At 41.6% G+C, this 16,967-nt stretch overlaps 2 protein-coding genes across 2 annotated transcripts; both read right to left on the bottom strand.

Moving 5' to 3' along the window:
- Window positions 1-251: 251 nt before the first annotated feature.
- LOC137268706 (toll-like receptor 4) lies at window positions 252-3,768 on the bottom strand. Its single transcript, XM_067803305.1, has 2 exons — window positions 3,751-3,768; window positions 252-2,837 (listed from the first exon to the last, which is right to left on the bottom strand). The coding sequence occupies exons 1-2, from the start codon at window positions 3,766-3,768 to the stop codon at window positions 252-254; spliced, it is 2,604 nt and encodes an 867-aa protein (XP_067659406.1).
- A 3,130-nt stretch (window positions 3,769-6,898) lies between these two features.
- On the bottom strand, window positions 6,899-10,001 carry LOC137268684 (chondroitin proteoglycan 2-like). The gene is made up of 3 exons (XM_067803285.1): window positions 9,881-10,001; window positions 8,939-8,962; window positions 6,899-7,719 (listed from the first exon to the last, which is right to left on the bottom strand). Exons 1-3 carry the CDS (start codon window positions 9,939-9,941, stop codon window positions 7,016-7,018), a joined length of 789 nt encoding a protein of 262 aa, XP_067659386.1. The 5' UTR covers window positions 9,942-10,001; the 3' UTR covers window positions 6,899-7,015.
- Window positions 10,002-16,967: the final 6,966 nt, after the last annotated feature.

The following is a 16,967-nucleotide window of genomic DNA, read 5'->3' as shown; positions in this document are numbered from 1 at the left end:
AGACTAAACACATTTTTTTCTTCTATTTCCGACTGTACTTTAAAGACGTTTTGTATTCACATGCAGCTCTATTACAAACCTAAATAATGCAAGAACTAAACTGAGATAAAGAAAAAAATATGACATTTGCAATAATGTACAATAACATTTTTTCCTCATGGAAGTCATAGATCTCAAAATAGAACAGTGTGTAAAAGAACAGATATGTACAAATATACACTATGAAACATACCCCCCACTGAATAGTCACATTACATCCTACGTATTGATCGCTCTAGATTCTGCCAGAACACTTCCTGACCATCCTGATCATCAGTGTACTCTACATAGGAATCTTGACACATCAACTCCACAATGTCGGCGGGCAGGTCCTTCACAGGGATGTTCTCCAGGCCAACAACCAGCAGGATGTTCCGTCCCGTGTAGATACTCTCCATCTTAGCCATCTCCACTTCGTACTTACACCAGTAGCTCCTCAAGAAGTGTCTTGACAGGACAATCACTGTCTTCTTGCTGGATTTTACAGCGTTTAGGATGTTGGCAGCGATAGCTTCCCCAACGAGAAAGTCTCGGTGATGAATGCAGAGCTTTAGACCTTGCATCTCTTCAAGCCTCTGCCTCATTTTCCTAACTACTAGATCACGGTCCTCATCAGCGTAAGATATGAAGGCATCAAACTCGAACTCCTGATCCTCCTCTTCTACAGGCAGGTAGCCTCTGTGTCGGTTACGGGCAACGTAGTAGAGGTACCTCAGTTTCCACCTGTATCTGTACACGATGCCCGTCACAGCAAATATCAGGACCAATATGATCAAACTCAGCACCCCAATCACCACACCAGTGTAGGATGCACAGCTCTTCTCCAGTTCCATAATGATGTCATGTAGGTTGGTCATGTTTTTCTGGTCACCATTTGACCCTGTACAGAGTAGGTCCTGAAGATCATAAACACGACTTCGTTTAGTGTCCAGCCACTTCAAGAAGCTCAGTGTCTCACATGTGCATTTCCATGGGTTTTTATGAAGCCTCATTTTCAGTTCTTTGCTCGCATTGTCATCAATCTGATTTCTAAAGGTTACATCAAGCTGCTCAAAGAGATTATCGGATAAATCTAAAAGTTCCAAGCTGCTCAGGTCCCAAATGTTGGCATCCCACGTATTCAAATGGTTGGATCCAATACTCAAGTACTGAAGATTTTCTAAGCCCTTAAAAATGTCCCTTGGCAGACTACTCAGTTTATTATTTGATAGATCCAGGTGTTCAAGCTTGAACAACTTACTGAATGTTTCATCATGTAATGTATAGCCAAGAAAATTGAAACTTATGTTCAGTATTCTCAGGGAAATCATATCATCAAAGACGTGTGTGTTTATAAAATCACAATAATTGTGTGATCCATCCAAGAATTCTAGATGATGAAGCCCAATAATTGGTCCAATCACCTGCGTAAAGAAATTATATGACAGATCCAAAACCTTGACTTTGTTTTTACCAACTTTTACTCTGTGGATGTTGAAAGTCAGTTTCGAGTTGCTGATGTTTACATGTGTTAAATGTGGTGGACTATGAACTGTGAAATTTCCTGGCCATGGTGAATCACCATCAGAAAGATCTTCAAATCGAGAAATAATGTGTTTCACAGACTTGGTGACATCAGACAATGAACTAGAACTTTCCCTAGCATGTGAAGTGCCATCATGAGCCACATGACGGTTTGCCTCTAAATCACTGAGGTAAGAATCAAGCTGAGCTTGTGCATGGACATAAAATGGACGAGCATGGGATAAGTGACCCGACGAAGCATCTAGAAACTGCAGGTTGGTCAGTGATATCATTGTTAGAAGATACAAACCAAATGAAAACCTGTTTCTTCTCACCAAGAGAACTTTCAGGGTTTGTGGTAGGAGAACGGGTACTCGAGGATCCACTAATTCGATCCGGTTGTCTTCCATATGTACTTCCTCAAGAACCATACCAGACACGTGTTTGAAGTGCTCCTCTATTATGAAAATGCCGATACCTCGATATCTGTTCAGTTTGTTTACTTTAAGAATTTTCAGTGAAGAATTACGAAGACCGTACAAACTAGCAAAAGCCTTGTCTAATCCAAGATCGGAATTGTTGGAAATGTCTAACACGTGAATGTTTTGGAGGGACTCAAATGCAGATTGGTCAATATCAGTTATTTCACATTTTGTAATGTCTAAGTGTGTTACTCTTTCTATATAGCGGAATGTTTCGTTTGAAATGACCCTCATGTTGCAGTTTCCTCCAATCGTGAGTTTCGTGATGTTGGTGTATTTAAAGCCTTGTCCAAACATTGGATTCTTCAGTCCATCAATGTGAAGTTCCTGAAGGGAAACCAGATCCTGGAAAGTTTCATCTGGGTAGCAAAGTGAAGTGTCTGTGTCGCTCAAATCTTCTTCATTCTCGGGAGGAGAATTGTTGTTTATTATCAGCAACCGTAGTTTTGTCTGAGACTGGAACATACCAGTTGGATACACTTCTTCAGAGAGACGCAACTGATTGTAGCTGAGATTGAGGGCTTGCAATTCAGAAAGTCCGGCAAAGTCGTAGCGGTCGAGCTTATTCAGATAATTGAACGATAAATCAAGTATTTTCAGGAAAATGTATTTTTTCAGCTGCTTTCCAAGGGATGAAATTTTGTTACGAGTCAGTTTCAGGTTGGTGGTGTTATATGGGAGGTTACTGGGAACGGATGACAAGTTTCTGTTTGTACAGTCAGCAGTTATAGAGTGCCTGCTTTCAGAACACTGACATTGCTGACTCTCGAGACTTGATCCTCCTGCTAACAGGGCCACGGTTAAAGACAGGACCTGCAAACAATAATCCATGTGCAAGTGATTTGAAAATTCACACCCTTTCATATTTTGGTCAAAAGACCCCGTAGTGGCAAAATACTCTGCGTGAATACGCCCACTAGTTACGTGTATGCCATGACCGGATTGTTGGGTATGTCCATGAACTTCCAAACAGAGAACCCGTTAATTTTCAAATTTGATAATGTTTACACACCTTAGATCTTTATGTATCCTTCCGGATTTCAGGGGTATGGACATTAACGGTACATGTTCATGTTACATGTACTCAGGCACGATGATCATGTGTTTCCATCATGTGAATTACTTGGTACATAGAATTTCATTTTCTCATTTAGTACGTTTGAAATCAACGTTCGCGTGACCTTATTATTCTTATCCAAGAGCCTGACTAAAAGTCCCCCAATATTATGCAGGCTAACACGCTAATGTATTACTATAACAGCTGCTAACAAGCTGCTCTTGCTCTTTGCAACATATACTGTGTGGCTGTAGAATCCTGTATTACTGGCTAAGCTTTCGTGGACTTTTTTGTTTTACATTTCCGGATCCTGGACTTAAAGGCTGAAATATATTCTGGTTATGCTTATCAGTTTGTTAGATTTCCCCCGTTTTGACAGCTGTTCTTTGCCCACAATATCATCACTGACTGATTTGTGAAAACCATTGAAGTCGCGAATGGAATGAAGTACCAGTATTTTAACTCGGTTATTCTTTTCTGATGGAAGTGAGAGCAAAGGCTGCGCGATTTGACGCAGGAATAAGCAATATCGTATTAATTGGTAAAGTAAACGTAAAGTGATAAAAAAAGTCTCACATCCAGTTCTTGACTCCCTGATATATTGCTGGTTGCTGGGTTAAAACAAACAAACTAACTAACAACACAAACAAATTAGAGCCAATTACTTACAAAAACATGACCATCCATAGTTGAAGTCATCAAAACTGTTCAGTAACAAGTACTAGAATATGCGTCCTCAGATGACGGCGCCATGTACACAAGTAACGGTATTGGGTGAATGCGCGCCACACAAACTTCCTGGTGTCATATTCTCGATAAGATATCGTTGTATGTCACCACCCTGAAGCCATTGTGTTGTTACAAGCCTAGGGAACATCTCACAGGAAGACAACTGGCTGTATTGGGTACTAGGGCCTAGATTTTCGAAACTCTCTAAGGGCTAAGACTGTCGTAAGTACCATACATTAATATGGGACTTGTGGCGTTGAGCAGTTTTGCACAGAACAATATTGCTTACTTATTATGCACAATATTTATTACATAAATACGGAAGGGGGGAGAGGGTCATTGATTTTGTACATGACATGGGATGTGTATGGAGGTGGGGGTCGAGGGTAGGGGCGGGGTACATCGCTCACTTTATACATAAACTTGAAAGGGGTAGGGAGGGGGTGGCGGAGGGGAAGCCCTCCCATTGCGTCTCCATAAATCTCATCATCATCCTCTTGCCATAAATCGTGAACGGTCCCTATGTCGCTAGTCGTATTGCATGCAATGCTCATTCATTGAATTGTGTTGTAATGTTTGTTTGATGAATGTTCATGTTATGAGCTTAGAGTGAGCGTGAGAATATCATTCACTTGACATTAATCCATCCTTCCATCGTGTGAGAGTGGTGGGGTAGCCTTGTGGTTCAAGTGTTCGCTCGCCACAAAGAAGACACAATTTCAAACATAGGCACAATGTCACGCAAACAACCACAGAACATCATTGTTCTCCCTTCCCTCCAAACCCATCGTGCAATGCATAGATGCAAGGTGAAACAAGGTTAGGTTTCCTCTGGTTCTGAGTCCCCAAGCTCATTGGGGCTTATGTTCAGTTTAAATGGAGATAATTTGTCTCGGTCAAACTTACTTATTTCCAGAGACAAAGCTTCAGTTTTAACGCACATGTGACTTTGGAAATGGAAACAAAAGTGGCAAATTTCTTTGGTTAATCACATCGGAAACCCACTTTGCTGTTTCCGATTCACTGAATACCTTTTAGATGAGGAAGTACTGTTTCAGATTCAATGATCACTGAATCACTCGTTACCCCGGATGTGTGTTTTCAGATACAAACCCTCCTTAAACCGAATGCATGTTTCCAGATACAGCGAAGAAACCCTCCAGGCAGTGAAATCCTCCTTAAACCAATGGTATGGATGCAAATACAGTAAAACCCTCCTTAAACCAATGGTATGGATCCACATGCAGTGAAACCCTCCGTGAACCGGATGTATGCTTTCAGATACAGGAAGAAAATCCGTAAACCAGAGGTATGGATCCAGATACTGTGAAAAGACTGGACTAAACACTCACAGATAATCATATCGATTAGAAGGTCAGACTTGAATAAAATATTCTGTCTGTTTGTTTGCATTTCACGCCAGGTGAGTCGACGGTCTGTCGTCATACCTGGCTGAGCGAACTCATTGCCATCTCTTGTCTGAAATATTGTTTTCAGCAGCTTTTCGGTCTTTTTGTCCCATTTCATGAGTTAGCATGCTTTTCTTGATATCCTATTACGCATTCCACTGAACGCCCAGTTAGGACGATGAAGGTTATTTCGACATGTCCTAGTTGCGATTATGTAACTTTCAGGGATTCAGAGTAACAGAGTAAAAACTTTTTTTTCTATTTTCGACAGTACCTTTTTGTATTCACCTAAGGGACGTAATGTCATAACTGATGTAAAAGGCGAATAACTATTCCTTCTCTACCAAAAAAAACCCAAACGCTTATGAGTAGGAAATGAACGCTGGATAATATGAATGATGTTTTCGTCCCCTGTCTAGGCTTCATCTATCCCTCATCATACCGGGCTCAGGGACGGTGGGGGTAGGCTAGCAGTGAAAGCGTTTGCTCTTCATACCGAAGACCGGGTTCGATTCCCGGTACAATGTATGAAGCCCATTTCTTGTGTACCCGTCATGATATTGCTGGAATGTGGCTAAAATCCCAACCACCTACTCACTCGTTTTTTTCCACATCTCTGTGGAAAAAAAGTGGGTAACACTAAACTCACTCAATAGTTCATCTAATGAATAATCGAGTCTGGAAAGAGCAAACCATTACAATTAAGTAACAATCTAATTCTCATTCAGTTGTTCACACGGCGTCATGGTGTGCTGTCTGCTCTGCCCTTGTAGGACTTGGAAATTATTTAAATTAATATTTAAGAGCTTTATCATTGTAGCCGAAGGATGACACGTGTCAGCATTATGTTAAAGAGGGGCGGCAGTAGACCCGGGTTCGATTCCCACATGGGTAAAATGTGTGAGACCCAATTCAGGTGTCCCACTTCGTGATATAGATGTAATATTGCTAAACGCGGCGTAAAACTATACTCTCTCACTCACTGATATTCGTCGAAAGTACAATGCCACGAAGTACTCGAAGGAGTGCACCTGAGATGGAAGGAGGTCCTTTTAGATGTAGCATGAAGCAATATCGCTTTAACAGGTCTGCTTTAAATGATCGAAACATGGCTAACAGTCAGATCGCGACGGCCTGATCGTGTTCCAACTGTATCGGCCATTTACTTGTTCCCGTAAGGACTCGGACTAAACGTCACGCTGTTCTCTATTCCTGGCCTATATTCTGTCTCTTTTCAAGACGTGTCAGTCTGCAACAATGCGACGACGGATTTGATGTAGTCTAGGCTCGACTATTTGCAAAGGCGTCTCAGTATTACTTAAACCACCCATGCAGCGCTACCTAACACCTCACGGCTCAATTATATCCAGTTGTGAATCGGTACCAAGTAAAGAATGGGAAAGCCACATTAACTCTGTATGCTTAATGGCGGCAAGAGTTGATTGTTCCCCAGGGAGTTGAAATTGACAATGCGATGTACCGTTGAGGTTGCAATCCAATGCTCGAGGGAAAACACAGCGTATGTGAGCAGCCGAGCAGGAACCCAGCGCTAAATTAGATTAGAAGTAAATAATAATACAATAAAATTATGTGACTTTAAAATTACTTCAGTTATTATTGTCGAGAGAAAGTGAGGAATCGCAAAGGCTGGCTCAGTGACACACAAGACCAACCCTTGATGAGACACTAAGATTTATTTGCAACAAATGCTTAGTGAACTGATTATTGCTAGTTGATCCAAGTCATGGTTATTTTGTAATTATATTTATACTGTGCCGATCCCACGTTGATTCTTTTCAACCAATCGAGGAAAACGGTGAGTTGCAGGTTTCAAGAACCGTATTCCATATAAGTCCACCTGGACAAGAACCAATAAAGGCGTCACCATTGTTATCGCACTGGATGAATTTATGTGCATCGGGATGAGGAAAGTACAGCTTCCCAGCAGCAGCTTGGCTGGACATGCAAGGATTCGCTCCAGTTCCGGTTCCAGTTCCAATACCGGTTCCGGTTCCGGTTCCGGTTCCGGTTCCGGTTCCAGTTCCAATTCCGGTTCCAATTCCAGTTCCTGATGTTACTGGACCAACGGTTGGAGGTAGCGTCACAACAACGCCTGCATTAGTGGCGTATTCGCAAGCACGACGGGCCTGATTCCAAATCAGCAAGGAGGGACATGAAAGAACTGTGGCATCTCCGTTAGGACCACATTCGATGAACTTAGTGGGGGTGTTTGGGATGGCGAAATAGATAAGTCCAGCTGCATAATTGGATTTGGTGCAATACCTGGCCGAGGTTGTGGGAATGGATGGTGTGACCTGGGGGACGACACCTGACCGGCAAGACGTGGTAGCCGAGTTATAAGTCGTGCCCGACGGGCACTGGATGATGTACATCTGACCTAGATTGTCACATTGGAGGAACTTGGTGTTGTCGGTGGGATGTGGGAAATAGATTCTCTTATTGTTTCCCAGACAAGGGTTTTTGGGTGGAACCCAGCTGTCTGAAAATAAAAAAGCATTAACTTTATTTGGATATGTAGGTCGTTCAGTCTGAACAGTCACTCACTACTTTGCTTCTTACGTCATGTTTCAAGCGTCATGGTCATCTTAGCGCTCAGACGGCTTTTTCATAAGTCCTAGTCGTGGGCTTCTTCAAAGAGGCATCAAACGTTCTGGGTAGTTTGGGGCTTTGCTTAAGTCATTTTTTAACATTGTTATGAGAGGTTATTTGTAAAGACTATTTCTTGTGTGCTGTTAACGTTTTGAGTTTACAGTAAAACACTTAAAACCATGTTCGTATTACACTTGAGGTAACCTAGTGGTTAAAGTGTTCGCTTGTCACGCCGAAGACCCAGGTTTGATTCCCCACTCGGGTACAGTGTGTGGAGACTATTTCTGGTGTCTCCCGCCGTGAATATTGCTGGAATATTGCGAGAAGCGGCATAGAGCTATACTCACTCACTGACACTTTATCGTCCATCTCTACCAACAACACATTACTTTATCCTTGTTGTGGCGACGACATATCGGATGTGTCGCGTGATGAGCGAACCCCAATGCCTCATACTGATATCTCCCGACAAGGCCCGGCTCATATGAGTTAATGGCCTTATAATTCAAGGATGTATTAACCACGTTGACGTCTGAACATTAACGACTAACCATTAAAGACTAACTGTCTCAAAATTCAATTAAGGGTTAACGTTGTGACCACAAAATCACTGTAGTAGGGTGTTCATTGATAATGCTGAGGGAGGGACACGCGTGATTGTGACTAAAAAAATAATAAATATAAATAAATGACACCATATACATATTACGAACTTTGCTTGGGAATTATATTTCATAAAAATCAACATAAACAAATGATATGAAACTAACGGATGCCTAATATAATGCTCGGACGTCAGTAGCAAAAGCCAATGGAGTCGATTCTTATAAACGTGAAACTTAAAAACATAATTTTCTTACCGAAGAATGTATAAAAATAGACCCTTGTAATCTTTAGAGGCACTGATTAAAAAACTGTATTGTATTTATATCAAGGAAGGCAGCCACTGAGGGAAACCATAATTTTGCCATTTAGGAAAGATAATGTTTTTTAGTTAATCAACGCCATAACACAGAGTTGTTCCATTTGTCTGTAGCTGAGCTGTTTTATATAGTATTACCATCCAAAAATTTACTCTCTGAATAGATTGTATATCTTAAAACACTTACTTATGCAAGGCACTTGCCGCTTCACTGAAAGGTAAGACAAAATGAGAATATTAAAACGGTCAAGGAAGAGGTAAATAAACTGTAGTTAATATTCCAACTGCTGTATGCTATTGTATAAAATAGCACATACTCCTTAGGGCGAGATATGACAAGGACACTTTTTGTCTCACTAGATATGTAAATAAACAACTGAATTAGAGTTGATAGATCGATCCGAAATGTTACCTTGACTGACTACCCATTTATTGTGTTCCCACTTACAGATATTTGTCATATCACGTCAGGGATAATTTTAAAAGGCAAATCTTTTGAGCTAACGGTTAAATCACCTTCAGAATGTCATGCCCTTATTTTTTAGAAAACCAGATCTCAAAAATGTATTTGTGTTTAAATTATTACATACACTAAATGAAAACCTCTGGACACATTTTAGCAATGCAAGCATCTCTGAATATACATGGTTCTAAAACTTCACATGAAAATGTTGACAAGAAAAGAATAATCTTTCGGATGAACACTTCTGATATATTCTGTAAAGGTCCGGGTTAAAATTGGTCTTCCGCAGCACAATGTCATAACTACTAAAAATTGCTTATATTGATGCTCATGCTGTTGATCACTGGACGGATTGTCTGGATCAGACTCGATTATTTACAGACCGCCGACATATAACTGGAATAATGCTGGGTGCGGCGTTAAACATCAATCTTTCATATCTGAAGACATTCACATTGTCCTTGGAATTTGCAGATCGAGACAAAGGGGACAACTTGAACATGAATATGAATACACAGGGTTCAAGCCTTTTCTTCGAGAAAATCGTAAGTTCGAAACAACGGTGTTTGGATGTAAACTGTAGAACCAGAACGCCCAAATGACTATCATTCAAATAATTACAACTAAAATCAACAGATGAGATGGCAAAAGAAACTTTATACTCACATCTCAGCTCAGCTGAGACACTGAAGGCCAAAAAACCCAAGACAGCCACAAATTTCCACATGTTCTCAGGAACCGTCAAAAACCGTACTGTGAAGTAGGCAGTACCAGAAACATACTTTATAGTCTTACTGGGTGGAGATAGTAAATATAACGGCTCCTCAGGATCAAACCATGCCGAAATCCGGCAACGCAGTGTTGCTAGGTAAAGCTTACATTCAGATAAGGATGCTCTTGGTTGATGAAGTTGTAAATGGATGTCTGCGTTTAAACAGCGGAACAAATCAGTAGACGAACTACGCCTGTTTAGATTTAAGCGTAGGTGGTTTGGAGATGGTGTTTGGGTTGATGTCAATGTTGATGGTCATCCGAGTTCACCAGACACTTGTTTAAAGGAGGAGTTCTCTTAGATGGCTGCAGGAAATGAAGAGTAAAGACGGCATTTAAACATCTTGTGTGCGTCATGATTTAACTGAGAGCGACATGAACCTGTATTCAAGAGACGTGTATTATGGATTAATGCAATGCGTTTGCACATGTGTGTGTGCGCGTGTGTGTGCGTGTGCGCGTGTGCGCGCGCGTGTGTGTGCGTGTGTGTGTGTGCGTGCGTGTGTATGTAATCTTTGTGCGTGTGCGTGTGCGTGTGCGTGTGCGTGTGCGTGTATTCTTTGCAATTGTAAAGATATAGCACCCCGCAGATGAAACAAACAAAATCACGAAGATGAATAATTATCAAAAGACTCCGAGTACCACCAGAGCAATTAAGTAGTCAAGTAGTCAAAGTGTTCGCTTGATACGGCGATGACCCGGGACCTGGGATGAATTTCCACAGTAGTGCAATATGTGAAACCATATTCTGGATTCTCTGTCTTGATATTGTTGGAATTTTGCTCAAAACCATATTCACTCAGTCAATCATTCGTTGCAAACTTGCACAAAGTGTAGTGGCTTCTGAGTGTGACGGTAGTTTCATGCAAAACATGATGAAGTCTGATGACTAACCTCAACGACCCCAGCCCGCACCCCCTTGCTATATTCAATGACCCGATTGTGTTGTGGTCTACTTATTCAGGACGGAATTAACTGTCGAAGGAGACAGCACAAGGTCAATACATATGTGCGTTCGGATCCGAGCTACAAGGTTGTCCCCGTGGAACTGTCTTCTGGAACTACTTCAGCAGGGTATTTACGAACACCAAAAGATTATGCTTCATTTTACATCAAGTGTTAAAATGTGTTTTAGAGTACAATCACTCGTGTTTTACCATTAATGGTCGTTCAGTTTATATTGCACAGTGACTCGTGTCTCTGGTGACTACTGACCGTTTGTTTTATTGTCAATGACTCGTCTCTCTGATGACTACTGGCCGTTTGTTTTATTGTCAATGACTCGTGTCTCTGATGACTTCTGGCCGTTTATGTTTTATTGTACAATGACTCGTGTCTCTGATAACTACTGGCTGTTTATGTTTTATTGTACAATGACTCGTGTCTCTGATGACTTCTGGCTGTTTATGTTTTATTGTACAATGACTCGTGTCTGTGATAACTACTGACTGTTTATGTTTTATTGTACAATGACTCGTGTCTCTGATGACTACTGGCCGTTTACGTTTTATTGTACAATGACTCGTGTCCCTGATGACTACTGGCCGTTTGTTTTATTGTCAATGACTCGTGTCTCTGATGACTTCTGGCCGTTTACGTTTTATTGTACAATGACTCGTGTCTCCGATAACTACGGGCTGTTTCTGTTTTATTGTCAATGACTCATGTCTCTAATCACTAGTGTTCTTTTCACCTTTGACCTGGCAGCAACGTAGGAGATATTCGCCGGTTGTAATTGTATCGGGCCGGCAGTTTCAACTATTTGCTGGCCCTTGTGGCCTTCAGTAAATTATCAGTAAAATAGTCTTTTTTCAACTAGAATTTTTCATATTATATTTGCTATATTAAAGTTGGGGAATCATCCATGATTCTACATGCTACGATAATTACAGCTTCACATCCTGGTATTTCAGCGCTTTACTCATAGGAATGCCCACACCAGTCTTTAACAAATGAAATTTTTTTCTGCGCCATAGTCTTCTCTAATTGATTTTGTAGAAATATTCTGAAAGAGTGTATAAAGTCTAGTCTTTCTTGTTTTGATTAGCTTGACAAATCTCTCTCCAGATTCCATTCAGGGCCTGTAGATTTTAAGCTTGCAGGCCCCGGTGACCAACTGGCAAATGAAAGTATTGCTAACACTGCCTGGCCAGGACAGGTTGAATGATATGCCCTCGTTTCTTAATAAGCGTGGTCTTCATGCAGGTCTGACGTTAACTGTATTCTGATTCGACTTAGGTTCCGACGACGGGTCATACACGATGGAGGCTGAACATTGTATGATCGTGGACAGAAGTTTGAAAGGCCATAGACGTGATAAAGACTGGATATAAACTAACTGAGACGTGACATACACAGGGCGCAGACTGAACATGTGCTTGATGCGGGACAAGGCATACAATGGACGAAGGTGTGGCGAAGACTGAACGTACAGCCGATGTAGACTGGAGATTTGATTTTGACTGTAGTTGATGTTGACGGTGTACAGTTGTTTACAGAATGGATATAGACTGGATGAAGACGGTGTAGACTAGCTGCAGACTTCATACAGAGTGAATTTAGAATTATTGACACGGGTCAAAGGTTGTGACAACTGTATTGGTGCAGAGTCAAATGACAAACCAACAAACAAACTACTACTACTACTACTACTACTGCTGCTGCTGCTGCTGCTGCTACTACTACTACTACTACTACTACTAAAACTACTACTTCTATAGTTCGTTTGGCTCACAATCGAACCGATGAATTGCAATCTAACTCGAAAAATAATAACCATTTAATAATCAATGAAATACATAAGTTATTTACCAAACTGTCATTAAAAGTTTGACACAGTTCACTATATATTACGAGGGAGGAGTCCAAAGAAAGGAACAGCCAGGTGTGCAGGAAAGGATGGAGACAACACGGCACAGGTTAATGATTATCGCTGTTATTAACCGAAGATAGTAGTCCAGGAAGCAATCTTGTCTCGCTTGCTTGAGGTGAGTGCGTGGCCGTCAAGTAAATATCGTCCATTATCTTAGTTCTGTCCACTTTCAAATCACATTTATCAATCATTTCTGTTCTGGGTCAGTGAGGTCAAACCATGACTGAGAGTCTTCGAGTCAGACTGCAGTTCATCGGTCCTCTTTTGAGCCAAACGGACTATGGTACCACTTAAAGCAATGACGAAAACGTAGTACATCTTTGCTATATTTAATAATCGGTGCTGGATGTGAATAAAAAAACAATAATGACTATTTTGTCACTTCAGATTTATCAACACTTAGGAATATTGCATTGTTCATATCCGGGATAATCGGCCAGGTAGCACCACAGGTATCCAGATGCCAGGATGCTACCTCCAGAAGGGTCTCTGCAGTAGTTGGCAGCCCCAGCGTAGCCGAGGTTTGGTGCACCGTTGGTGATGTCGAAGTAGTTGCGGTAGTAGCCGTGATTGTTGGGGTAGGTGCTGGACCAGTACTGACATCTCTTTCCGCTGTAGGTTGTGGATTTTGTACCACTGTACACCGCAGTGCGACCTCTCATGGTGTAACACTCAGCTGTGAAGAAAATGTCAATGTCAGTAAGTATGATACGGAAATACATTTCGTACATTCTTAGTATGGTCTCTGATCAGCTGAAGGAGGAATTGAAATGTCATGGCTGTGATGTTATATTATTGTTGGAGCGCGTAAGTGAGTACTATGCTTTTCCGCCGCTTTTAGAAATGTTCCAGCAACATCAAGGTTATAAATTGGCTTCACACATTGTACCCATGTGGGGAATGGACCCCGGGTCTTCGGTGTAACGCGCGAACGCTTTAACCACTAGGCTACCCCACCGCGTCTTGTTGTTGGAGGAAAGCCCAAACTGAATGATGAAACGTTTGCAACTTTGCTAAAATAGTCCTGAATACTCTTGGCAACCCACGATCACAGGATCTTGGCTCACCAAGGGACAAAACTCTGCAAAGCGAATACCCGGGTTTGATTCCATACATGGGTACCATATTTGAAACCCATACCGATGTCCCCTGCAGGGAAAAACTAAACTCACTCACTGTAAACCCCAAGTGGGCGAGACATAACACTGAAGCGACATGTTGTTGACAGCTAAGTAGCAAGACACACTTATCGCCAGTCACTGACGAGAGCCGTCATCAAGCTATGGTTCGGCGAGATAAGATTGAGCAGCAGCAGGGGTGTCGCCAGAGATACGTGATATATGTCACTGAACGATTAGAAATTCTAACGACGAAATAAAGCAAAATACAGTACATTACAAAGTACGTCCTAGTATTCATTGACCACTGATTCTAATATTCTTTTTGGCGAAATTAACTTCTTTCAAAGATACTGACGTGCATTACTTTGATTTGCATAGTGCCCACAGTACCAAGCCTGGGTCATGGACGTGACGACCGAAAGCTTTTAAAGGTCACATATACTCTAATAGGGTACAAATGCAAAATCAATTGCTGACATCGTTATATATGAAACCCCGTCATTAAAACAGCTCATTTCAATCTTTAATTACCTTAATTCGACCTTTTTGTCAACAGTTCACAATTCTCAGCCGCAAACGGTGGGGCATGGTGGGCGAGCTGGCTAAGGTTAGTGATCCAGTGAGGTTGAGGTTTCGGGGTCGAGCCCACCTGTGACCGGGTGTAAAAACCTTGGAGTCAACTCTGTGTGCAGACTCTTTCAGTGTTGTCACAACCCCTAGTGTACAGTACACAACCCTGTGCAGTTAAAAGAACCCACGAATCCGTTGGTATATGACCAGATGGTGGCCACATGAACACGTGCATACACCTAGTTGCGGTGTAGTGCTGTGACTATGTGTCCCAGTCCACCCAGCTGTCGATTGGGTACCTCGCTAGGATGAGTGAGCCACAATAAACTCGGTGCGCCTAGTGGCACCTAGAGTTGTATACTCCCCAGGGAGTTGAGATTGAAATACGATGTGTTGTTGAGATTGACATCCGGTGATCGAGGGAAAAATACCTAGCGCCTAGAGAAATTGCCTTGCAGTTTGATTTGTGCGCTATACAAGAACACTTATAATAATATATTTTGTTTCACTCTATTTATGATGAAATATCTGTTGTACCTTTGGAAAAACGGAGGCCAATCAAACAAACCAGTCAGTCTTTTCCCACAACTGAAATTGATTTATTAAATGACATTATTTCTATGAAACTTTCTGCGGACTGTTCATTACATGAAGTAAATTGTTGTGTCTATGCTGCTGCTCGAACCTTGGAGGAACTTCACACAGTTTCCAAAGAAAAGTCTTCTAATACTAAAAACAATAAACCAAGAAAAAACCGGTTTCAAGTAAAATTAAGAGAAACTAGAAAATATATTTCCTGGATAGAGCTGTGCCTGAAATTAAGATCATCAGGGAATCCCATGTCTAAACGACAAAAGACAATTTGGAGAAAATTAAAATTACAGTACAAAACAGCAAAAGAAAAGGTACTTCTCCAAATTGTCGATTCCCTTAAGGCAAAAATAAAATCTGGACTGAAAGAAAGAAAAAATGGGAAAAGAGAAACAAATTTATCAAAGAAAATGAACAATTTAGAAATAATGAAAAGCAATTTTACAGGCAACTCAAGACAAGTGGTGTTGATGAGCATGATAAACGGCCTCCCATGGCTGCCAATGAAAGGTTCTGGAAACAGTTGTGGTCTGTACCCGGCGACTGTAACTTGGAGGCACCATGGGTCAGTGATTATGACCATGCAATGCATGAGAAAGTAACTAGGTCATTTGTCTGTTACATCTCACCAGATTGCCTGAAGACTGTTATAAAGAAGTCCAAATCTAATACAGCTCCAGGGCCTGATGGCATTCGAAACCGGTATTGGAAACTGTTTCCCTGTGTCCAAGCACCACTCCTTCACTGTTTCAATTCTCTTGTGGATACAGGTGATGTTCCTCCATGGTTCTGCAAAGGTTGCACAATACTCCTTCCCAAAAAAGGAGACTTGACTGATCCCAAAAACTTCCGCCCTATCACATGTCTAAATACTCAATATAAATTATTCACAGGGTGTTTGTCAAACCTCGTGTCATGTTACTGCTCTTCCAGTGAGATAATTTACAGAGAGCAGAAGGGGGCGAGAAAGGGATGTTGGGGGTGCAAGGATCAACTTCTTGTACAGAAAATGATTTTGGAAGAGGCTAAAACATACCACCGCAACCTCTCCATGTGCTGGATAGACTACAAAAAGGCATACGACTCTGTCCCTCACGAATGGATTCTGAAGTCTCTTCAGTGTATTGACCTCCCTGAGCGACTACTTCATTTACTCAAGTCTTTAATGAGTTGCTGGTCGACTCAACTTGAGATGTACTCGCAAGGAGAGGTGCAGACATCGGAATCTATTCCAATCAGAATGGGAATATTTCAGGGGGACTCCTTCAGTCCATTGCTTTTTTGTCTGTCTCTAAATCCTTTGAGTTTCCTGCTCAACGGGGAGGAAGGGTACCATCCCGGACCTCCTCAGCACAGATCCCCAACACCTCTCACTCATCTCCTCTATATGGATGACATCGAGCTCCTTGCCAAAGGAGAGACCAATTTGAAAGAACAGGTTCTCCTTGTCGAGTCCTTCTCTAATGATATTGGCATGACATTTGGACTCGACAAATGTAATACTCTTCATCTGAAACGTGGCAAGGTAACTAATGATGGATCGGTCAAGTTACAAGGGGGAGGAGTTATTGAGCATCTTGTGGAAGATCAGGCCTACACCTATCTTGGAATGGAAGTTCGAGACAAGCTCCGGAATGCCCTGATTCAAGATAAATCTCGTTTAAAGAAAATCTGGAGTTCAGAGCTAAATGCTCGAAACAAAGTCAAAGCCACCAATACTTTTGCTGTGCCAGTCCTCTCCTACTCCTTTGGAGTAGTTGATTGGACAAAACAAGACATCCAGAGTCTTGACCGCCTGACCAGAAGGATCATGTCTGATAACAGAGCA

This window comes from Haliotis asinina, chromosome 16 (assembly GCF_037392515.1).
Source record: "Haliotis asinina isolate JCU_RB_2024 chromosome 16, JCU_Hal_asi_v2, whole genome shotgun sequence".
In the NCBI taxonomy this organism is placed as follows: domain Eukaryota; kingdom Metazoa; phylum Mollusca; class Gastropoda; order Lepetellida; family Haliotidae; genus Haliotis; species Haliotis asinina.
This window is presented reverse-complemented; position numbering and strand designations above follow the sequence as displayed.

Bases quoted from the DNA above. Each gene is read 5' to 3' on its own strand.
- LOC137268684 (XM_067803285.1), bottom strand. From the start codon at position 9,941: ATGTGGAAATTTGTGGCTGTCTTGGGTTTTTTGGCCTTCAGTGTCTCA. The intron at 8,963-9,880 runs GTGAGTATAAAG...CTTACCTTTCAG, and splicing joins TGTCTCAGCTGAGCTGAGAT to TGAAGCGGCAAGTGCCTTGC. The intron at 7,720-8,938 runs GTAAGTGTTTTA...TTTTATTTTCAG, and splicing joins GCGGCAAGTGCCTTGCATAA to ACAGCTGGGTTCCACCCAAA.